The sequence below is a fragment of the Mesoplodon bidens genome (genome assembly GCF_964165515.1).
Source record: "Mesoplodon bidens genome assembly, chromosome: 20".
NCBI classification, from domain to species: Eukaryota; Metazoa; Chordata; class Mammalia; order Artiodactyla; family Ziphiidae; genus Mesoplodon; species Mesoplodon bidens.
The window spans coordinates 24,715,856-24,734,358 of NC_138181.1; the positions used below are offsets into that span (position 1 = coordinate 24,715,856).

General features: G+C 34.9%; 1 protein-coding gene across 21 annotated transcripts in view; it reads left to right on the forward strand.

Annotated features, from left to right (window-relative positions):
- Positions 1–18,503, forward strand: part of PCM1 (pericentriolar material 1) — a 90,146-nt gene that overhangs the window by 8,236 nt on the left and 63,407 nt on the right. For 7 of the 21 annotated variants that reach the window (XM_081220965.1, XM_081220979.1, XM_081220966.1 and 4 more), the window contains exons 2-8: positions 3,807–3,924; positions 5,954–6,199; positions 7,573–7,842; positions 8,502–8,672; positions 8,858–8,974; positions 15,489–15,666; positions 15,830–15,919. In XM_081220965.1, coding sequence (XP_081077091.1) covers positions 3,829–3,924; positions 5,954–6,199; positions 7,573–7,842; positions 8,502–8,672; positions 8,858–8,974; positions 15,489–15,666; positions 15,830–15,919 — 1,168 coding nt within the window. In that variant the 5' untranslated portion in view covers positions 3,807–3,828. The remainder of the gene's footprint in view (positions 1–3,806; positions 3,925–5,953; positions 6,200–7,572; positions 7,843–8,501; positions 8,673–8,857; positions 8,975–15,488; positions 15,667–15,829; positions 15,920–18,503) is intronic. The other 14 variants (XM_081220981.1, XM_081220985.1, XM_081220975.1 and 11 more) reach the window with 5 other exon arrangements.

The window sequence follows — 18,503 nt, forward strand, 5'->3', positions numbered from 1 at the left end:
TGCTTATGTATTTTTTTGAGCTCCTGTTCTTTAACATTACAGATTATATTAGTACATCTAGAAAAAGGTACTTGTAAAATGTTTCATTTAAGTGAGTCATTTCAGTTCACTGGGCATACCTCTTTATGAGTATCAGTTATTTTGCAAAGTTCTTAAATATATTTCTAGTATAAAAAATGATGTAAACTATTGCTGAAAATATATAAGACAGAAAAGAGCAAAAATCACATTCTACCCCTGCAACCAAAAAGTGCTTTCATGCAAGCATTTTTTAATATAGTAAAGATACTAACTATATACTTCCTGTTTCTTTCAGATTTTTTTTTCTCAATTTGTCATTTACTATTTATTCTCAGTGTACTTGGGATTCACTTGTATATGAATCAAATCGGTTGAACATAGTCCTTTTATTTCTGCATTCCAAATAAGTAAAATCTCTATTTTTAAAGTCTGTTCTTTTTTCTTGTCTGTTATTTGATTCTTTCATCTTATTTTTCTATTTTTAATCTACTAGATAGTATATTGGTGTTATGATATAAGGCAGTCTTTTTCAATTGGGAGGGAATTAAGCTCTAATGCTCTAAGGCATCTGTTTTTTTTTTTACTGTGAATTAATTCCCCTTCTGTGTGTCTGGAATGGTACTGGGTATGTACCATCCTTGGGAGAACTGAGAAAATAGTCGCTCAAATCATTTTTCTGTTTGTGTTTAAGATGAAGCATCCTAGTTTAGGAAGCCTGTTAAAGCTCTAAATAAACTTTTTTCAACATGGTTAGCAAATTGTCCCAACCACTGAATAATCCAGTACCACACAATTGTTGTGAAGATTAAATGATAATCGCATATAAAATATTTAGCATGGTGCTTGGCATATAGTGAACAAAATAGATGTTAGCTATAATTAATTTTTGTCATTAAATTTTTTGAATTGGGTGTATTTGAGGATTTTCTTCTTGGGCGGTACTAATATAGCCATATAGATACTTAACGTGGTTGAGTATCTTGGGACTAGTTTTCTACTCTCTTGACCTCTCTTGCAACTCTTGCTTTATTTTTCAGATAATTTTTTTTCCAACTACTTGTTTATTCTTCCAGATGGTTTTTAGAATCATTCTGTCAAATTCCAAGAAGAATTCCAGTGGGATTTTTCTTGGTATTTAATTGAGTTTATACATTTAGAAAAAATGGTATTATGTTTATAATATTTAGCCTTTTCATTAGGGGACATAGTTTTTCTGCTTATTCACATTTTCCGTTATGTTGTTTTATGGAGTTTAATAGTGCTTCTTATATATGTTTAACTGAATCACTCTGCTGTACAGCAGAAATTAGCACAACATTGTAAATCAGCTGTACTTCAATTAAAAAATAATTATTCTTTACATAGGGCAAAATTATATTATTCCTAGATAATTTTATTTTTTTTGCCACTGTTATAAGTGATATCATTTCCACCCAGTATATTTCTAACTGGTTATTTGTGATATTTTGAAGTTCTCTAGGTTTTTAAAATTAATGTTCTTTAAGAATACCACCTTTTCTCTTTTCAGTATTAATATTTGTTTCATATTTTTCTATTTTGTAGAAACAATTTCAAAACAATGCTAAATAACTAATATGTGTTTTGGTCTTTTATTTTAAAATTGTTTTTAAAGTTTTTTTTTTGATGTGGACCATTTTTGAAGTCTTTATTTAATTTGTTACAGTGTTGCTTCTGTTTTATGTTTTGGTCCTCTGGCCAAGAGGCATGTGGGACTGTAGCTCCCCGACCAGGGATCCAGCCTGCACCCCACCCCACCCCCCTGCCTTGGAAGGCGAAGTCCTAGCCACTGGACCGCCAGGAAAGCCCCATTTTGGTCTTTTAATAGGAATATTCTTCATATCTTATTTTAAGATCATTGGCTATTGGTTTAAAATATACTTCTTTTCAACTCTTTAGAAAATTTTTAAAGTAACTTATGCTCATTGAGTATAAGCTTTAAAAATTATGAATCTCTGTGTTTTACACCTGAAAATTATATGATATTGTATGTCAACTATACCTCAATAAATTTTTTTTTAAAGTAATAAATGCTATTGAAATAAACAGCATAAAAATACACATACCTGTAAGGAAGTACCAATATATTTGTACTTTTTAAGGTTTTTTTCAAATTAAGTGTTGAATTTTATCACTTTTTATTTTGAGATGATAATATTTAACCTGTTTAATGTAACGTATTATTCTAATATATATCCTAGCATTCAAATCCCCATGGGATAAATCCTGCTTTGTCATGGATGGTTAAAATCCTTTTAATATTATACTCTAGTGAGTGGGAGAAGTCAGGATCTTAGAATCAAAGCAACTTGGATTTATATTCTTTTATGATATTTTTAGCTGAATGACCTTGACAAAATTATCTGACTTCTTTGCATGTTAATGTTAGTAAACTGAAAAACCTATTATAATCCTGATGTCTAATGGCTTACCCTGCCCCTTGAGTTACAGATAAAGTTTATCTCACTGTCTCTTCTTTCACTCAGTCCCCCTCCAACCCGAGCAGTTCCACACCCAGTGGAAATACAAAGTCCTCCACAAGATCATGTAGAAATCTTATTTTCTCATGATCATCTATGCTTCTGAACCTTTGCTTGTACTATTGCTTCTCCCATTTCTCAGCTCTTTGACCCAGGTGTGAAATTTAGTACCTTCCTTGATTTTCACAAAATCCCCACTTTTTTTTAGTGGGGAGAATTTGTGACTTTAGTAGACTATATCAAGATCTAGGGAAAACTATGAGGTAGCAGTAATACAATTTAAAATAGGGCAGTAGGGGGACTTCCATGGTGGCACAGTGGTTAAGAATCCGCCTACCAATGCAGGGTACACAGGTTTGATCCCTGATCTGGGGAGATCCTACATGCCGTGGGGTAGCTAAGCCCATGCGCCACAGCTGTTGAGCTTGCGCTCTAGAGTCCGCGAGCCACAACTAGTGAAGCCTGTGTGCCACAACTACTGAAGCCTGCGTGCCAGAACTACTGAAGCCTGCGCTCATAGAGCCCGTGCTCCGCAATGAGAGATGCCACCACAGTGAGAAGCCCGTGCACCTCAACGAAGAGTAGCCCCCTGCTCGCCGCAACTAGAGAAAGCCCACAGGCAGCAACGAAGACCCAACACAGCCCTAAATAAATAAATAAATAAATAAATAAATAAATAAATAAATAAATTTAAAATAGGGCAGGAGACATCGCTATGTTTAAATGTTTTTAGCCACTGTATTCTTGGTTTTTATCGGCCATTTCACCTACCTGGTCCTGTTTCTCTCTTGCTGCTTTCTTTTCATCTTGCTTACCATTACCTTTCCATTCAGACCAGACCTTTCTTCATGTTCCATGCAGAGCCATTCTACCTTCTTTGAATCTTTGACACAAAACAAATGCCCAGGTCTTTGGGGGTATTAGTTTCTTTTCAAAGAGCAGTTTTGGTTCTAGCTGTTAATAACTTTTTCCTACCTGATTACCTGTTAGGATTGTGTTGAATAAATTAAATTGAATAACCTTAAAGCATGCAAGCCAGCTGACACAGTGGATATTCTGAGATTTTTCCTTCCCCTCCCCATCACTTTGGCTACTTAATGCATACTAATCGTACTATGCCTGTGGCAGCTAAATCAGTTTGTCTGTGATGTGTAGTTGACAGTGCCTCTTTTATTTCATAAAATCAACTTTTCTGATAGTCTTTTATATTGCTAAGCTTCATAGAATTACTTAAATTTACAATTTGTTTTTATGTGTTAGGAAAGTTAGTTTTCACTTGTTTTGCAGAACATTAATTATAAAAGCCAGTATGGCCACAGGAGGGGGTCCTTTTGAAGAAGGCATGAACGATCAGGATTTACCAAACTGGAGCAATGAGGCTGTTGATGACCGACTCAACAACATGGTAGGATATCTTACTACTGATGGTGTGTCATTGGCTGCTAATGTTAGAATGCAACTTTCCCCTGACTTAGCGAAGTCATATTCACTGAAACTCTTTGAAAACACATTTTTTCTTGCTGTCCAAGATATTAAATGACCCTGGGCTATTTGTTATATTACTTGAAGACATTTTTGTTTGTAGGTAACATATCAACTTGAGTTAGCTTAAGCCAAAAAGGAGATTTATTACAAGGATATCAAGATGTTTTATGGAAAACAACTTAAAGGAATATAGCTGGGTTTTAGGAAGGGTCTAGAAAAAGCAACCAGAAAGTTGTCAAGAATTACTTTTTCATTACGCTCTTTGCTTCTGTGTGCCTCTGCTTAACACAACTTTCTTCACAGACCAGTTTTCTCTCCTCTCTGGTCCACGTGCTATACTATGGCTGCCCCTTCATTCTAAAGTTTTCAGCTATGGCTGCAATTATATACTGACTAGTTATCTCTTAGTTCCAATTTGAAATTTTAACATATGATTATCCCAATTTGGATTAGATATGCATCTCTTTTCCAGTCATCTATGGCCAGGATTGGGTGGGGTAAGTAGAACAAGAGGTTGGCAGCAACACCCACACATGGTTTGGGGTGGAGGGACAGTTTGTAGAGAAAGGAGTTTTATTATAAAAGAGAAAACTATCCCAAAAGATTTTACTAAAGTAAAACTAAAAGACTCTTCCAATATGGATAAAGTGGGAATTTATAGCATTTTTGTTGAATGCGAATTTATAGCATTTTTGTTGAATGCGTTATGTGAGTATAGCTAAGTAAATAAAAATGTTTTCTAGTTAAAATATTAAGCATTTTTTGTCATTTCATATCAGACCTTATCATGTAGTACAGTGTTGCCTATAGAAAATAATAATAGTTATATTTATTGCTTACTATATGCTAGGCACTGTGCTAGCTGTTTTATGTATGTTTTTTTTCTTTAAAAAATTTTTTTTATTGAAGTATAATTGCTTTACAATGTTGTATTAGTTTCTGTTGTACAGTGAAGTGAATCAGCTATATGTATACCTATATCCCCTCCCTCTTGGACCTCCCTCCTCCGCCCCCATCCCACCCATCTAGGTTGTCACAGAGCACCGAGTTGAGCTCCCTGTGCTATACAGCAGGTTCCCACTAGCTATCTGTTTTACACATGGTAGTGTATTTATGTCAAACCTAATCTCCCAGTTTGTCCCACCCTCCCCTTATGTATGTTATTTTATTTTATTTTATTATTATTATTTTTTTTTGCGGTACGCGGGCCTCTCACTGTTGTGGCCCCTCCTGTTGCGGAGCACAGGCTCCAGACGTGCAGGCTCAGCGGCCATGGCTCATGGGCCCAGCCGCTCCGCGGCATGTGGGATCTTTCCTGGATTGGGGTACGAACCCGTGTCCCCTGCCTTGGCAGGCGGACTCTCAACCACTGCGCCACCAAGGAAGCCCTATGTATGTTATTTTTAATCGTGTTTTAAAGGTGACACTATTTTAGAGATTAGGAAACTGAGATCTTGGGAAGTTCAGTAAATTGCCTAGGGTCACACAGTGGGGCGTTTCTTCCTATAGCAGTAATTGCTTTAGAACACAGGTTGATTCCAGATCTGTCTACCTATATATACTGACTTTAAAGGAGGCCAGTAAAGGTATATATAATTTATTTCACTATTCAGTTTATAAATAGTAAGGAACCATTTTTAAAAACGCCTTTGAAAATATTCAGACTGACGCTAGGTTTGGAGTTTGGGTATTTGTATTTGTTAATGACCTATGACAGGAAAGTAATTATTTTCTGAATAATTATAATTTCAACACAGTTTGAAATTTAGGCTAGGTGTAGTGGAGGGAAAATGGGTTAGTACAAGTAAATAATTGTCTCTAAGACTATGTATTTATGTGAAAAATGTTTGTCATTTAAAATTTTAAGACCGAAAATTTTTAAGCATACCAAAATATTTTCCTGATTTGATAGAGGCCAGATTAACCTTTGCCTGTAATTTTTTTTAAAGGATTGGGGTGGCCAACAGAAGAAGGCAAATAGATCATCAGAAAAGAATAAGAAAAAGTTTGGTGTAGAAAGTGATAAAAGGGTAACTAATGATATTTCTCCGGAGTCATCGCCAGGAGTTGGGAGGCGAAGAACGAAGACTCCACATACGTTTCCGCATAGTAGATACATGACGCAGATGTCTGTTCCTGAGCAGGCAGAATTAGAGAAACTTAAACAGCGGATAAACTTCAGTGATTTAGATCAGGTTTGTAAATTATTTTAAAAATCAAGTTATGACTGGAAAATATTTGCAGTAGACTAAATAGTTTGTCTTAATAAAATGGAGCTGTTTCTTTCCTTTTTCTTAGTTTCTGTGCGTATGGAAAGAATGTTAATCCGTTGTGATGGTACTGTGTTCTTTGGAGGGCAATGAAGTCCTTCTTTCTAAACTTGCTGAGGACAAGTCTCTTGGGACTTTATTATTACACTGTATGACTAACTTAAATGATTTCATTTTGAAACTAAATTATGCATGCTAGTAACTGAGCAAGACTGCTGTTAAGCAGAAGGGAATATCCAGTTTAGAATAGTTGTCATTGGTTAAGTGGGGGATGTGCTGGGTTATCTCAAGTTTAGAATAACTCAGTTGTTTGTATTCATAATCACTGAAACCAGGTTTAGAACTCAAAGCAAGTAGAAACGATGATGAACTCTTAACATTTTACTGTCACATCTGTACTTCATAGAGGTGAGTTTTCCAAACATGCATAAAGGTAGATTCAAGTCTGGTATGATGGTGATGACCATATATCGTTTAGCCATCTATGTGTTAATTATTGAACATTTACTGTATGCCGGGCACTGCGTTGAGTACTTTATCAGACAATGCTTCACACTGACACATCTTTTTTTTTTTAATTAATTAATTTATTTATTTTTGGCTGCATTGGGTCTTCCTTGCTGCGTGTGGTCTTTCTCTGGTTGTGACGAGCGGGACTCTTCCTTGTGGTGCACAGGCTTCTCACTGCGGTGGCTTCTCTTGTTGAGGAGCGCGGGCTCTAGGCACGCGAGTTTCAGTAGTTTTGGCGCGCGGGCTCAGTAGTTATGGCTCGCGGGCTCTAGAGCGCAGGCTCAGAAGTTGTGGCCCATGGGCTTAGTTGCTCTGCGGCATGTGGGATCTTCCTGGCCCAGGGATCAAACCCGTGTCCCCTGCGTTGGCAGGTGGATTCTTAACCACTGCGCCACTAAGGAAGTCCTACACTGACACATCTTGATGTTCATATTAATTAATTAACATTGATTCATTGGGTCCAAAGCCTATGTTATATTCTGTGATCAAGTATGACTAGCAATATGAGTCATAAATCTGAATCATAATCCTACTACTTCATTTAGACTAGTCTTGCTCCTATTCATCATTTGAATTGTCTCTGACAGAATGAGGCCTAGGATGTGATCATTGAATTTTGATATTTTACTAAAAGAATTTTGTACGTCTGAAGCTGTTTTGAATCTTACAGCAAATCTGTTTATATGCACCTTGTGAATCAATATCTGATGGTAAATCTAAGAACATTGGATTTTTTTTAATTTTGAAAGATTAATGTTTGTGGGATTTGGTTTCTTTTTCATATATAGAGAAGCATTGGAAGTGATTCTCAAGGTAGAGCAACAGCTGCTAACAACAAACGTCAGCTTAGTGAAAACCGAAAGCCCTTCAACTTTTTGCCTATGCAGATTAATACTAACAAGAGCAAAGATGCTGCTGTAAATCCTCAAAAGAGAGAAATGATTGGATCAGCACAATGTAAAGAGTTGTTTGCTTCTGCTTTAAGTAATGACCTTTTGCAAAACCGTCAAGTCTCTGAAGAAGATGGGAGAGGAGAGCCTGCAATGGAGAGCAGCCAGGTGATAAAACTTCTTTCTTTTGCTCTTTGCTTTCATAAACCTCAAAGTAGATTCATTAAGATTTGAAAAAAATATTGGGTTATGCACATAGGAATTTTAGTTAGGTAGAATTAAAGTACTTCTCTGACCTTCCTCATTAATCTATCAGATTTACTCAAAATGGTGTAAATTTCTTTTTACCAAAATGATTGTAGAAATGGCATAGTAAGGTAAATTAGGGCTTCTGTTCATCTGCCAAATGCTGTATTGCTAATTTTTAGTGAAGAGCAATTGGGAGCAATGTGATGAATAGATTGCTGGAGAAATTTTTTAAATGGTTGTATAATTTTTTTGAAAAAAATATTTTCCAAAAGTATCTTTTAAAATGTATTTTATAAAGAAATATATAAACAGCAGAAAAATTTATATAAATAATAGTTTGATATGCAGTTTTATAAAATGAAGTTCCCAAGTAATGAAACTAAAACACATTTTGAAATTTTTAAGTTAACAGTAATTGGAATTGTTAGTATTGCCTGTTTTGTTTTGATTAAATTCTAAATTTGATTCAGATCTTTTGCATGTATGAATTCACACAGTAAACCTAGAAGTATCTTTGCTTATTTGAAATTAAAATCTATAATTTTAATTCCCCCCCACCCCAAATATTTCCCTTGCAGATTGTAAGCAGGCTTGTTCAGATTCGTGACTATATTACTAAAGCTAGTTCCATGCGGGAAGATCTTGTAGAGAAAAATGAAAGATCTGCTAATGTTGAGCGCCTTACTCATCTAATAGATCACCTTAAAGAACAAGAAAAGTCATATATGAAATTTCTCCAAAAAATTCTTGTAAGTTTTGGACCCTTTAAATAATGTATTGAGTTATTTTTGTAGTATATCAGTGTACACGTACTGATGACATTCTGATGCCACCCCAGAGGAGTTAATATATTTTCAAAAAATCGTGCCATCCATTATAACATTTTATTGCCCTTTTTAATAGTTGTATGATTTATACCGCTAAAATATTTCAGGCTAGAGAAAATGAGGAGGAGGATGTTCGGACTGTAGATTCAGCTGTGGAATCTGGTTCTGTAGCTGAGAGCACATCGCTAAACATAGATGTGCAGTCTGAGGCTTCAGATACCACGGTAAGCGGCTTTTTAGTAATTAAAGTGCTGGAAATGAAGATATAAAGTTTTCCCCCGTTTTTCACGATGATATTTTTGTAGGCATTCCTTAATGAAAACTTTATCTCAGGGAAGAAACCCTCATATTGTTAATGCTGTATATATTCTTTTTGAACATGGAAGTTTAAAAGTTTTATTTATTAGCATTAAAAATAGTTTTAATGGTTGATTAAATCTAATAATATCTGATCTTCAATTTGCAGAAACCTGGTTTTTCTAGTTTGTTTCATTAAGCACAGCTTTACTCATTTTAAGAAGCATTGGGAAAGTTAAAATTCATTGTGGATATAAGAGCTATAAGTACAGTGTCATTGCTTAGCATGTCGTCTGTTGGAAAAGTCTCCAAGTTCATTTGCCATTGAGGAACCATTTTAAGGCTGTTAGGATTCTCATTTCTCAGGCTAGCTTAGAACGGAAGCAAAACCAGACAACTGATAAATTGAGATGAAAATGGGACAGGGTAGCATTTACTTTGGGATTTATTCCAGTGAGAAAAATACTATAAATTCTGACTCTGCAAAATGGAATGTATCAGAATACTGTCTTTTGGAAAAATAATCAGAAATTTACAGAACTTTGAGGAAAGATTTATAAAATAAACTTAGTTCATAGAAGTTAGTATGAAACTAGTATACTTTTAAGCATTTTAATTTTAACAGATGAACCTACAACCATGCATTAGTAAACTTGAAAGCCTGTTATCAGTAATGCCTTTCTTGTGAAAGGATAGCCACGTGTATCTTTTGTTTCTGAGGTATGTTCCAAAGTACCATTCAGCATTAGGAATTTGAGGGTTTGTTTCCTTTTAATATTGACCTGCATAGTTTCCTATCTGCCTCCTTTCTCTTCCTTGCCCTTCCTGATTTGAAGAGGAAATTTGAATTTTTTTTCTCTCCATTATTTTCACCAGGAGATGCTCAGAGGGCTTGATCCAAATGGTTGTTGAAGAATGGATTCTACTGTGGGGAAATTGTTTTTCTGTTTACAGTGGGGCTGGGAATAATTTCTTTCTCAAATTTCATTCCAGCAGAAGTGGAAGGGTTGGGGCATGTCGGTAAAGGAATTCTGTTGGAGAGGAGTGGGAAATGATGTAGATGATTATTATAATTTATATGCTAGTGTATATTGTGTTCCCATGATGAGAGTTTCTTTCATAACATCAAATCAGGAAATTTTGAAAGTTAATTAATAACATAGCAGAATAAATGTTGAAATATGCTTCAGCAATTGTTGTATAGCTTATTGCCTAGGATATGATATTCACTTAATTATAATAAGCCCAGAGTCTAGTCTATAGGAATTTAAAAGTCTAATTTAAAGTTTTATTGCCACTTGGGGGAGGGTGGATTGATTTTCTAAAAGATGGACTTGTAATTTAATTTTTTACATTTATTTACAAGACTGGCTTATATGTTAAACAGGAGTTTGTGTTAAGAAATTAATGTGCTACACTATTTAATAAAGGAGGCATCTGTTAGTCTGAGAATTCGGCCATGCATTGAGGACAAACTAGGGAATTCAGCTTCACAAGAACAGGTTTCAGACATTGACGTTACAAGTCCAAAAGGGAAAGGTGACAGACCTCCTCAGAATGACAGGGAACTGAGGCCTAATAGGAAATATAGCCGAAAACGTGGATTTCCCTCAAAGGTATACTTCACAATATTAACTTGGGAAGTCTCTAAATGAGCACCTCTTTTGTTCATATTTCCTCTCCTTTATTTGCTTTTCTGTTGTTGCTGTTAACTTTTAAATATGTACATTAACATGGTTAATTGTACTGTAATTTGCATTAGTAAAATGCTGTCCCTTAGTGTTTTTTCCTTTCCTGCTTTCTTATTCTCCTCTCCATGGATTATGTGTGGCAGCTGTTTTTAATTTGTATTAACAAAGGACTTGAAACTTAATCCATTTTCCTTTTTTTGCTGTTGAGAACTCAAAATATAACATTCTTAACCCTTGACCATTAGTTGCCTTTTGTTTCTGATACTCTATTCATGGATTAAGATGGTATTTTTAAGTTTTGTCTTATTTCCTGTAGTCATTCATTAAAGAAAGAAAAAATAGAGCAAGCTATTAGCTTTCCTGTTTTTTTAAGAATGAAATACTGGGTTGGCAAAAAAATTCGTTTGGGTTTTTCGCTAACATCCTATGGAAAAACCCAAATGAACTTTTTGGCTAACCGAATATTTTTAGTGTTTTTTGGTTTATATTTTTCTTCCCATTGCAAATCCCTTCGTCCCTTCTTTTTTTCTTTTTTTAATTATCCGGTTGACTTGTTTCCTGATGTTTTTGCTACTTTTTTCTCCAATGTTTGCTGTAAATGTTCTTTCTTTTAATTTTCCATGATTTGCATAAAGACACACAGGAAAGGTTTAAAGACAACTATTTGTGTAGTTCCACTTAAAACAGTTTGAAAAAAAAATAGCATTTGTAAAAGTGCTCATACCCATTTGACAGGAGTAAAGTACTATTTTAATAATTGAGTATAGATAAGACCAATTTCATATGTTTTATTACTAGCTTATTACCTAGGATTAGGCTTTCCTTTCTGTTATGTACATATTTTATATTTTTGTGGCGTTTAAAAATGACAAAGCTTAACCTCTAGATATTATGGTGTCTCCCCGCTCTCCCACAAGAGTTTGAAGATATAATTTGAAATCAGCTATAGTGATCTTACTATAAAATGTTAAGCAAAAGGTGTCCCAGTTCAACAGAATAGTAAAGTAGCTGATTATTTTTAAAACTACTAGCATTGGAGAAGAGAAAGTGAATGGGGGAAAACAGATCCTTTGGAACTTAATGTTCCTTTCTTAAGTCTTCTGAATAGTGACAAACAGAACTTGACTTGACAGTTACTACAGCATAGCATCTTCCAGTTTTACTTTTTTCCCCTAAGGCGTTATGTTTGCTTTTAAAAACCACTTTTCTGTTTTTAAGTTTCTTTGAATAATGTCCTTATAAATATTATTTTCTCTTGAACTTCTTTCTGGAGTTTATTTTAATTTGATTCTTTTTAATCTTTTGATTCTTAGGGCCATCCTAGGGTAGTTCTATCAGTACTCTGTTCATAAAATGATTTCATTTTCTTAGAAAAAACCCTAATTCCCACTGACTGACTTTATTCTTTCTCTGCTATGCAGAATCTGTCGTTCTCCCCACCTACCTTCATTACCTCCTTAACATCCTTTCAAAATGTAGTATTCTGTTAGAAGACTAGGGAAAAAAGTTGGTGTCTTAACTGAGGTTCAGAGCTTAAAGCAACCTTGTGAGTTGCAGCTTGATAGGAGATAATTGATATTCTTGAGTTGCCTACAAGGACAGAGTCCATTTTATGAAATATTTTATAGACACGATGACTTTGCATAATTTTTAAAAAGAGCCTTCCCTGAATACCCATGCCCTCATTGTTTTCCCATACTCATCCTTCCCCCACACTTAATCTCAGCTCTTAGAACATTCATAAGCTTTTAAAAATACCATCTACCCATTTTTTGCTATCTTTTTAATCATTTCTAGTTATTTCATGTGGGCTAGATTTGTCTCCCAAACTAGACTATGCTTCTTCAGAGATAGTTTTAAATATAGCAGACATAGTCTACGGATGTAATTTTGGGGCAAATAGTATGATGTGAAAATACACTAACCTAGAACTTAGGAATCTGACTTCCCCTCACTGTGATATTGGATAAATCACAGCTTTATCTTCTCTGGGCTTATAGTTTCTCACCTTTCAGATGACAAAACTTAGAATACATATTAACTGAAGTACTTTTCAGCCATAAAAATATATTTGAATCCATGAAGAATGATTGGAAGAACATCAGTTGCGTAGAGGAAAGGAAGACTTAGGGTTTTCTGAAATCTGTTACCTGTATGCAACTCGAGATTTCATGCTTAAGTTATTATTATTATTTTTTTTAATTTGTAAACTAAGAATGTACTTACTGAAAGTGACTCAAAACGTTTAAATGAAAATATGTGTTTGAAGGATGGGTATAGTCCTGGCCTCCTTTTTTGGATTTCTATTCCATGCACCATCTTCTTGCCATGTTTTTATCCCCAGGTATTTTTATTACCATTTTCTCATCTTCCCTTTCTTTATATTTGATTGTAGTTCCACCCACCTCCCTCAGTTCATCTTTTCTAAGTATTAGTCTGAAATGTTATTTATGTGGATGCAAAAGTTATTAAGCAGTAATAAACTCCACTAATTTCAAAAATTGTTGGGAATTCATCTTTGGATTAGTGAAAAATCTGGAGTTCATGATTCTTTATAATTAGAGTATCAAAGTTTTGCAAATAAATGTGACTAACAAGGATTAAAGTTCTTTTTAAAAGTTTGCATTTTAAAGGGTAAGAAACCATAATATTAAATTGTTTAGTAAGTTCTTTAAAATTAGATAGCTTTAAGGTTAGCTTGAGGTCTAAACTATTTTTGAGAGATGGGAGGATTATGAGTTAGATGGAGATAATGCATTCTTGATGGTTTTCTTTTTTCCTAGATGACTTTTTGCCTTATTTGTGTAATGTTCCTTTTCTTAGTCATTTACCACTGATGCTTTGTTGGAGTATTTGATTGATGTCAACCTGGAGAGGTTTCTCTGAGTCGTTCCACTGAAATCTGTACCTGATTGGGTCTGGTTTTATATTTTACCAGTGACTTTGATGAAATTAATTTGGATCAGATCTGAGATGGCTCCCTATCTCAGATTGATAGTTATCTCTCACCCTTCAAATTATTTTTTCAAGATGTAAATAGTCTTGAAATGAGCAAGAACTAAGAAGATGAATTTTCATAGGAATGAATGTAATGTTAACTAGGTAACGCCACTTGTATAGGATGGGAGAGAACTGAGTAAATTGCACTTGATTTGAAAATGGCTTTAGTTTATTGGAAAGTCTCCAGTAAATACTAGCTTAACCAAGGTACATTATTTCTCTTCCATGTTCATAAAGTCTAGTTGTCCAGTCCTGGATAGAGCACTGACCTGGCTTCTCTGATACCTACGTCAAACGTTCTAACTGTAGTCTTCTACGTCCTATTTGAGCTTCCTTTCTTTGAGTTCTTAATTCTGAGCCATGTAATTATTTTTATTGCTTGCCAAGTTATCACAGTTACTCATTCTTACTTACAGTACTAATGAGTGCTACTTGGGGAGGTAAAGAGAAGAGGTTTTTGCAGAGTACTGTTAAGGAATGTTACCCAGAAGGGAATTTCTCTGGAGCCATCTGTGTTTTCCATAATTTTTCTTGGAATCAAATGTACATAGGGAAAACAGATCAGTGCATTTTTACTCTGAAAAGAAATCACTGAGGTTTATTTTCCTTGTTAACTTTGGTCAGAGCCAGGGGAGATCATTCATTTAAAGTCTCCATATCCCCAACAAAAATTTGGTAGCAATGCAAATTTAAAATTGACTATTTCTAAGTTAATAGAAATATTTTATGTAAATATTAGCTAAAATCATTAAACTTTTAAGATACAAAATTTTTTAAAAGGCAAATCAGTGATGAAAAATACCATTATGGTATACAGTTCATGCATAATTTGTCTTATTTATTGTTTCCAGGTTGTATTTAACTTTCTCTCTTTGATTAGTTGACTTTATTTTTTCTGGTTGGGTTACACTTGAATAGTTTTAAGATTAACATTTAAAAATTTTATAATTCTTTATAAGTGGCACCTATTTAATCTGTTCCTCTTTTAGGCAAAATGTTACCTTTTGGGGGGAATTTCAAAGTAATTTATGTCCTCAGACTCAGCATTAAATGAGCATCTTTTGAAAGAAAAAATAGTAATGATACCTTTGATGCAAAAGACAATATTTTTTCTTTACTGTATGATAATATAAAGTGATGCAAGTAAATTAAAGCCTTTCACATCAAATAAGCAAATAAAAAGTATATTTTTAAAATTTCCGTCCGTAGTTAGAAAATAGTTGGTTGGTTGTTGTTTTGTTGGTTTTTAAACATCGCTTCTAGGAATGGGGCAGAAGGTTTTTTAGTCTGGTCTTTCTCCAGGGCTACTTTTAGGGCATTAGCCTGGGATGATCTGCTCTTCCTTTTCTGTAAGGCCTGGATCCCTCATTCGTGTGTGTGTGTGTGTGTGTGTGTGTGTGTGGTGTGCGTGTGTGGTGTGCGTGTGTGGTGTGCGTGTGTGGTGTGCGTGTCTGTTTGTCGGCCTTCCTGTCTTCCTTTTTGTATGCCTTTTCCTTTATGTTCTTTTTGTTAATCTCTTCTTCATGCTAAGCATATGGTCTTTTACCTTGAAATTACCTAACTACCTAATTCTTAACATGACAGGCTGTCTCTGTGTCATCATTTTCTTCTTCTTCTTTTTCTTTCAAGTCTGTATCTAAGGTTGTATATTTAATACTAATTTATTATCTATGTATGTACCTTGCCGTTGGTAGTTGAAATAGGAACATGGACTTTAAAAGATATAAGTGTTGTTGGTCTTATTTTTCAGGCCAGAGATCCTCAGCAGGAGCCTATGGAAGAGATAGAAAATTTGAAGAAACAACATGATTTATTAAAAAGGATGTTACAGCAGCAGGAGCAGCTGAGAGCTCTGCAGGGACGACAAGCTGCTCTTCTTGCTCTGCAGCATAAGGCAGAGCAAGCTATTGCTGTGATGGATGATTCTGGTATGCCACCATCTTAGAGTGTTTTTATAAGTAAGGCTCAGTGAATAATGATATGATTGCAAGGTGGATGCTGGTTATTATATAATTAGATCTTGATTGTTGTCTAGTTTAGAAACCTACATGTGAGGCTTACCCTGTCCTGTGCTTTTCTCTGATTATGCAGAAAAGGTTGCAGGGACAACTCCTGGCCATCATACTGTACCGTGCAGACAGCCAGCTCGCTCTCCTTTTCATCAGAGAGCACCCTTAAGAGGTAAAAGGGACAGGATGTAGTTCTGTTTTTGTACCTCAAATTTATAGGGCTCTTGTTGCTATATTTCTGCCTTTTGTACTTTATTTAACTAAGGTTGCTGTGCTTTGCTTGCCTGCCAAGGAAGGGTTAAAACCTTAAGTGAGGCAGTGAATAAATGTAAGCTTCTTTGGCTTCTGACATGAGTAGTGAGGTATCCAATTGTATGCACTAGTTCCTTTGAACTAAATTTATATGCTATCCAGTCTCCCTGAGACTCAGAAATGTTCTTTTCTTTCTCCTTCTTTCCCTCATAGCCATGTATCACTTAGATGGAAATTGTATTGAATTTATTTATTTTTTTATTTTTAAAAAAATTTCAGCTTTATTGCAGTATAATTGACAAATAAAATTATAAGATATTTAAAGTATACATCTTAGTGATTTAAGTTTTGTATTTTTGGATCTTGTTTAAGAAACCTTCCCGCATCCTATGTATTGAATTCTTTAGTATTGAGTCTAACTTTATAGTTCGTCTTGTTATTGTCAAACCTACGTGTTTAATTTCTCATTAAGTTGAAAACAAATTGTTACTTATTAAAACTTAAAACCAAGTTATATTTTCTAGTAGTCTGTCATTACAATCTAATAATAATTTATCTCCTGTGGGCTCTCCATTTTAGGTCCTTACTGTGGTTACCCTGTTGTTACTCAATTTATCGTGTTGTCCACACGTAGCCCACTGGCTCAGACTTCTGATCACTGTTATATGTAATTTAATTTTGCATTTTCATAAGGAACTTTATGACTTGCAAGTAACTTACTCTTTTGTAATAATTATATATTTGTATAGAATATATATGGTATAGTATATAATAATTATGCAAATTTTCATCCCCATTTTTCCCTTGCAAAATTCAAAAGTATCATTAGCTGTTAGATTTAGGAAAAAAAATATTTTAACAATGACAAATACAGTTTGGTTAATGACCAACTTTTAAAATATTTTTCAAGATTGGAGTATCAGATTTCAGAGATTTTCTTGTGAAAGTTATGTTATTTCAAATAGTTATATTTACGTCATCTCATTTGATCACCACAAAACTGTAGGTTAGTCGCCAGGGCTTTTTTTATAATTCTCACTTTAGAGAGAAGGAACTCTAACACAGAGCTCGTGACTTGCCTAGGCTTATATGGAATTTTAGTAGAATCAGATTTCTTGAGTTCCAGATCAGGGGTCTTCTATTCCTGAATATAAACCTTTATTTTTAAGTAAGCAGATAATCTTTCTTTCTTTTTTTAATGTACTATTATGAGACAAGTACCAGGAGGAGAATAAACAGGAGTTTAAATTTGAATTTATTTTATGTACTATTTCAAAAAAAAATTTTAGGTTAATGATTGAAAACAGACTTTCTCTTGCATTTATGAGATTTTGCAGGAGAATACTGATGAAAAAACAAACTTACAGTATTTAATCTTTAGGTTTATAAGAGAGGCAACATAATTGTCATGGGAAAGAGTGTTCCTTTTACCATTTAACTAGCAAGTTGTGCGTTATCTAGACTGTAATTGCTTTTTTTTCCCCAAGTACTTTGGACTGGATACGTGGGAGTCTACCCCATCCTGTAATTCTAAGTTCTCATTGAAAAAGCTAATATTTTCCTTCAAAACAGAAACAGTTTATAGTCACTGTCTCTTTTAGAGCTGGAAAGATAAGCATGGGGTGGTTGAGTAATAGAGAGTAACTATTATGAAAATTGTCATCAGAATACTGCCTTAGGAAGATAAAAACTGGTCTTTTAGTATGACTTGTATCACTAGCAACTCCTTCAATAAATTATCTGTTCTACAGTAGGGATCGGCAAACTATAGCCAGCTGGATTTGGCCCACTGCCTGAAATAAGATTTTATGGAACACAGCCATGTCCATTTGTTTATGTATTGTATATAGTTGCTTTTGCCCTACAGTGGCAGAGTTGGGTAGTTGAGACAAGAACTGTATCTCCATAGAGCCTAACATGTTTACTATCTGAATCTTTAAAAAAAAAGTTTGCTAGCCCCTGTACTAGAACATTGATTCTGATAGGGAGGTGGGGATTGAGACTGGTCAGAATTAGCTGTGCTTTTTCAGACTAACCACTTTGCCCGCCACGCCTCCAACCCAATCTGGTAGACCTTCCCGCACCCCGACTCTGTTGAGTCACTATTCTTTTTTTATTTTTTTTTTAAATAGATTTATTTTATTCATTTATTTTTGGCTGCATTGGGTCTTCGCTGCTGCACGTGGGCTTTCTCTAGTTTTGGCAAGCAGGGGCTACTCTTCCTTGCAGTGTGCAGGCTTCTCATTGCAGTGGCTTCTCTTGCTGCTGAGCACGGGCTCTAGGTGCACGGGCTTCAGTAGTTGTGGCTCACGGGCTTAGCTGCTCCCCAGCATGTGGGATCTTCCTGGGCCAGGGCTCGAACCCGTGTCCCCTGCATTGGCAGGCAGATTCTTTACCACTGCGCCACCAGGGAAGCCCTGAGTCACTATTCTTAATTGGGATGTAACAGTATCCCTCCTTGAATGTTGGGACAGAAAAAGATGAACCACTATACTAGAGTTTTG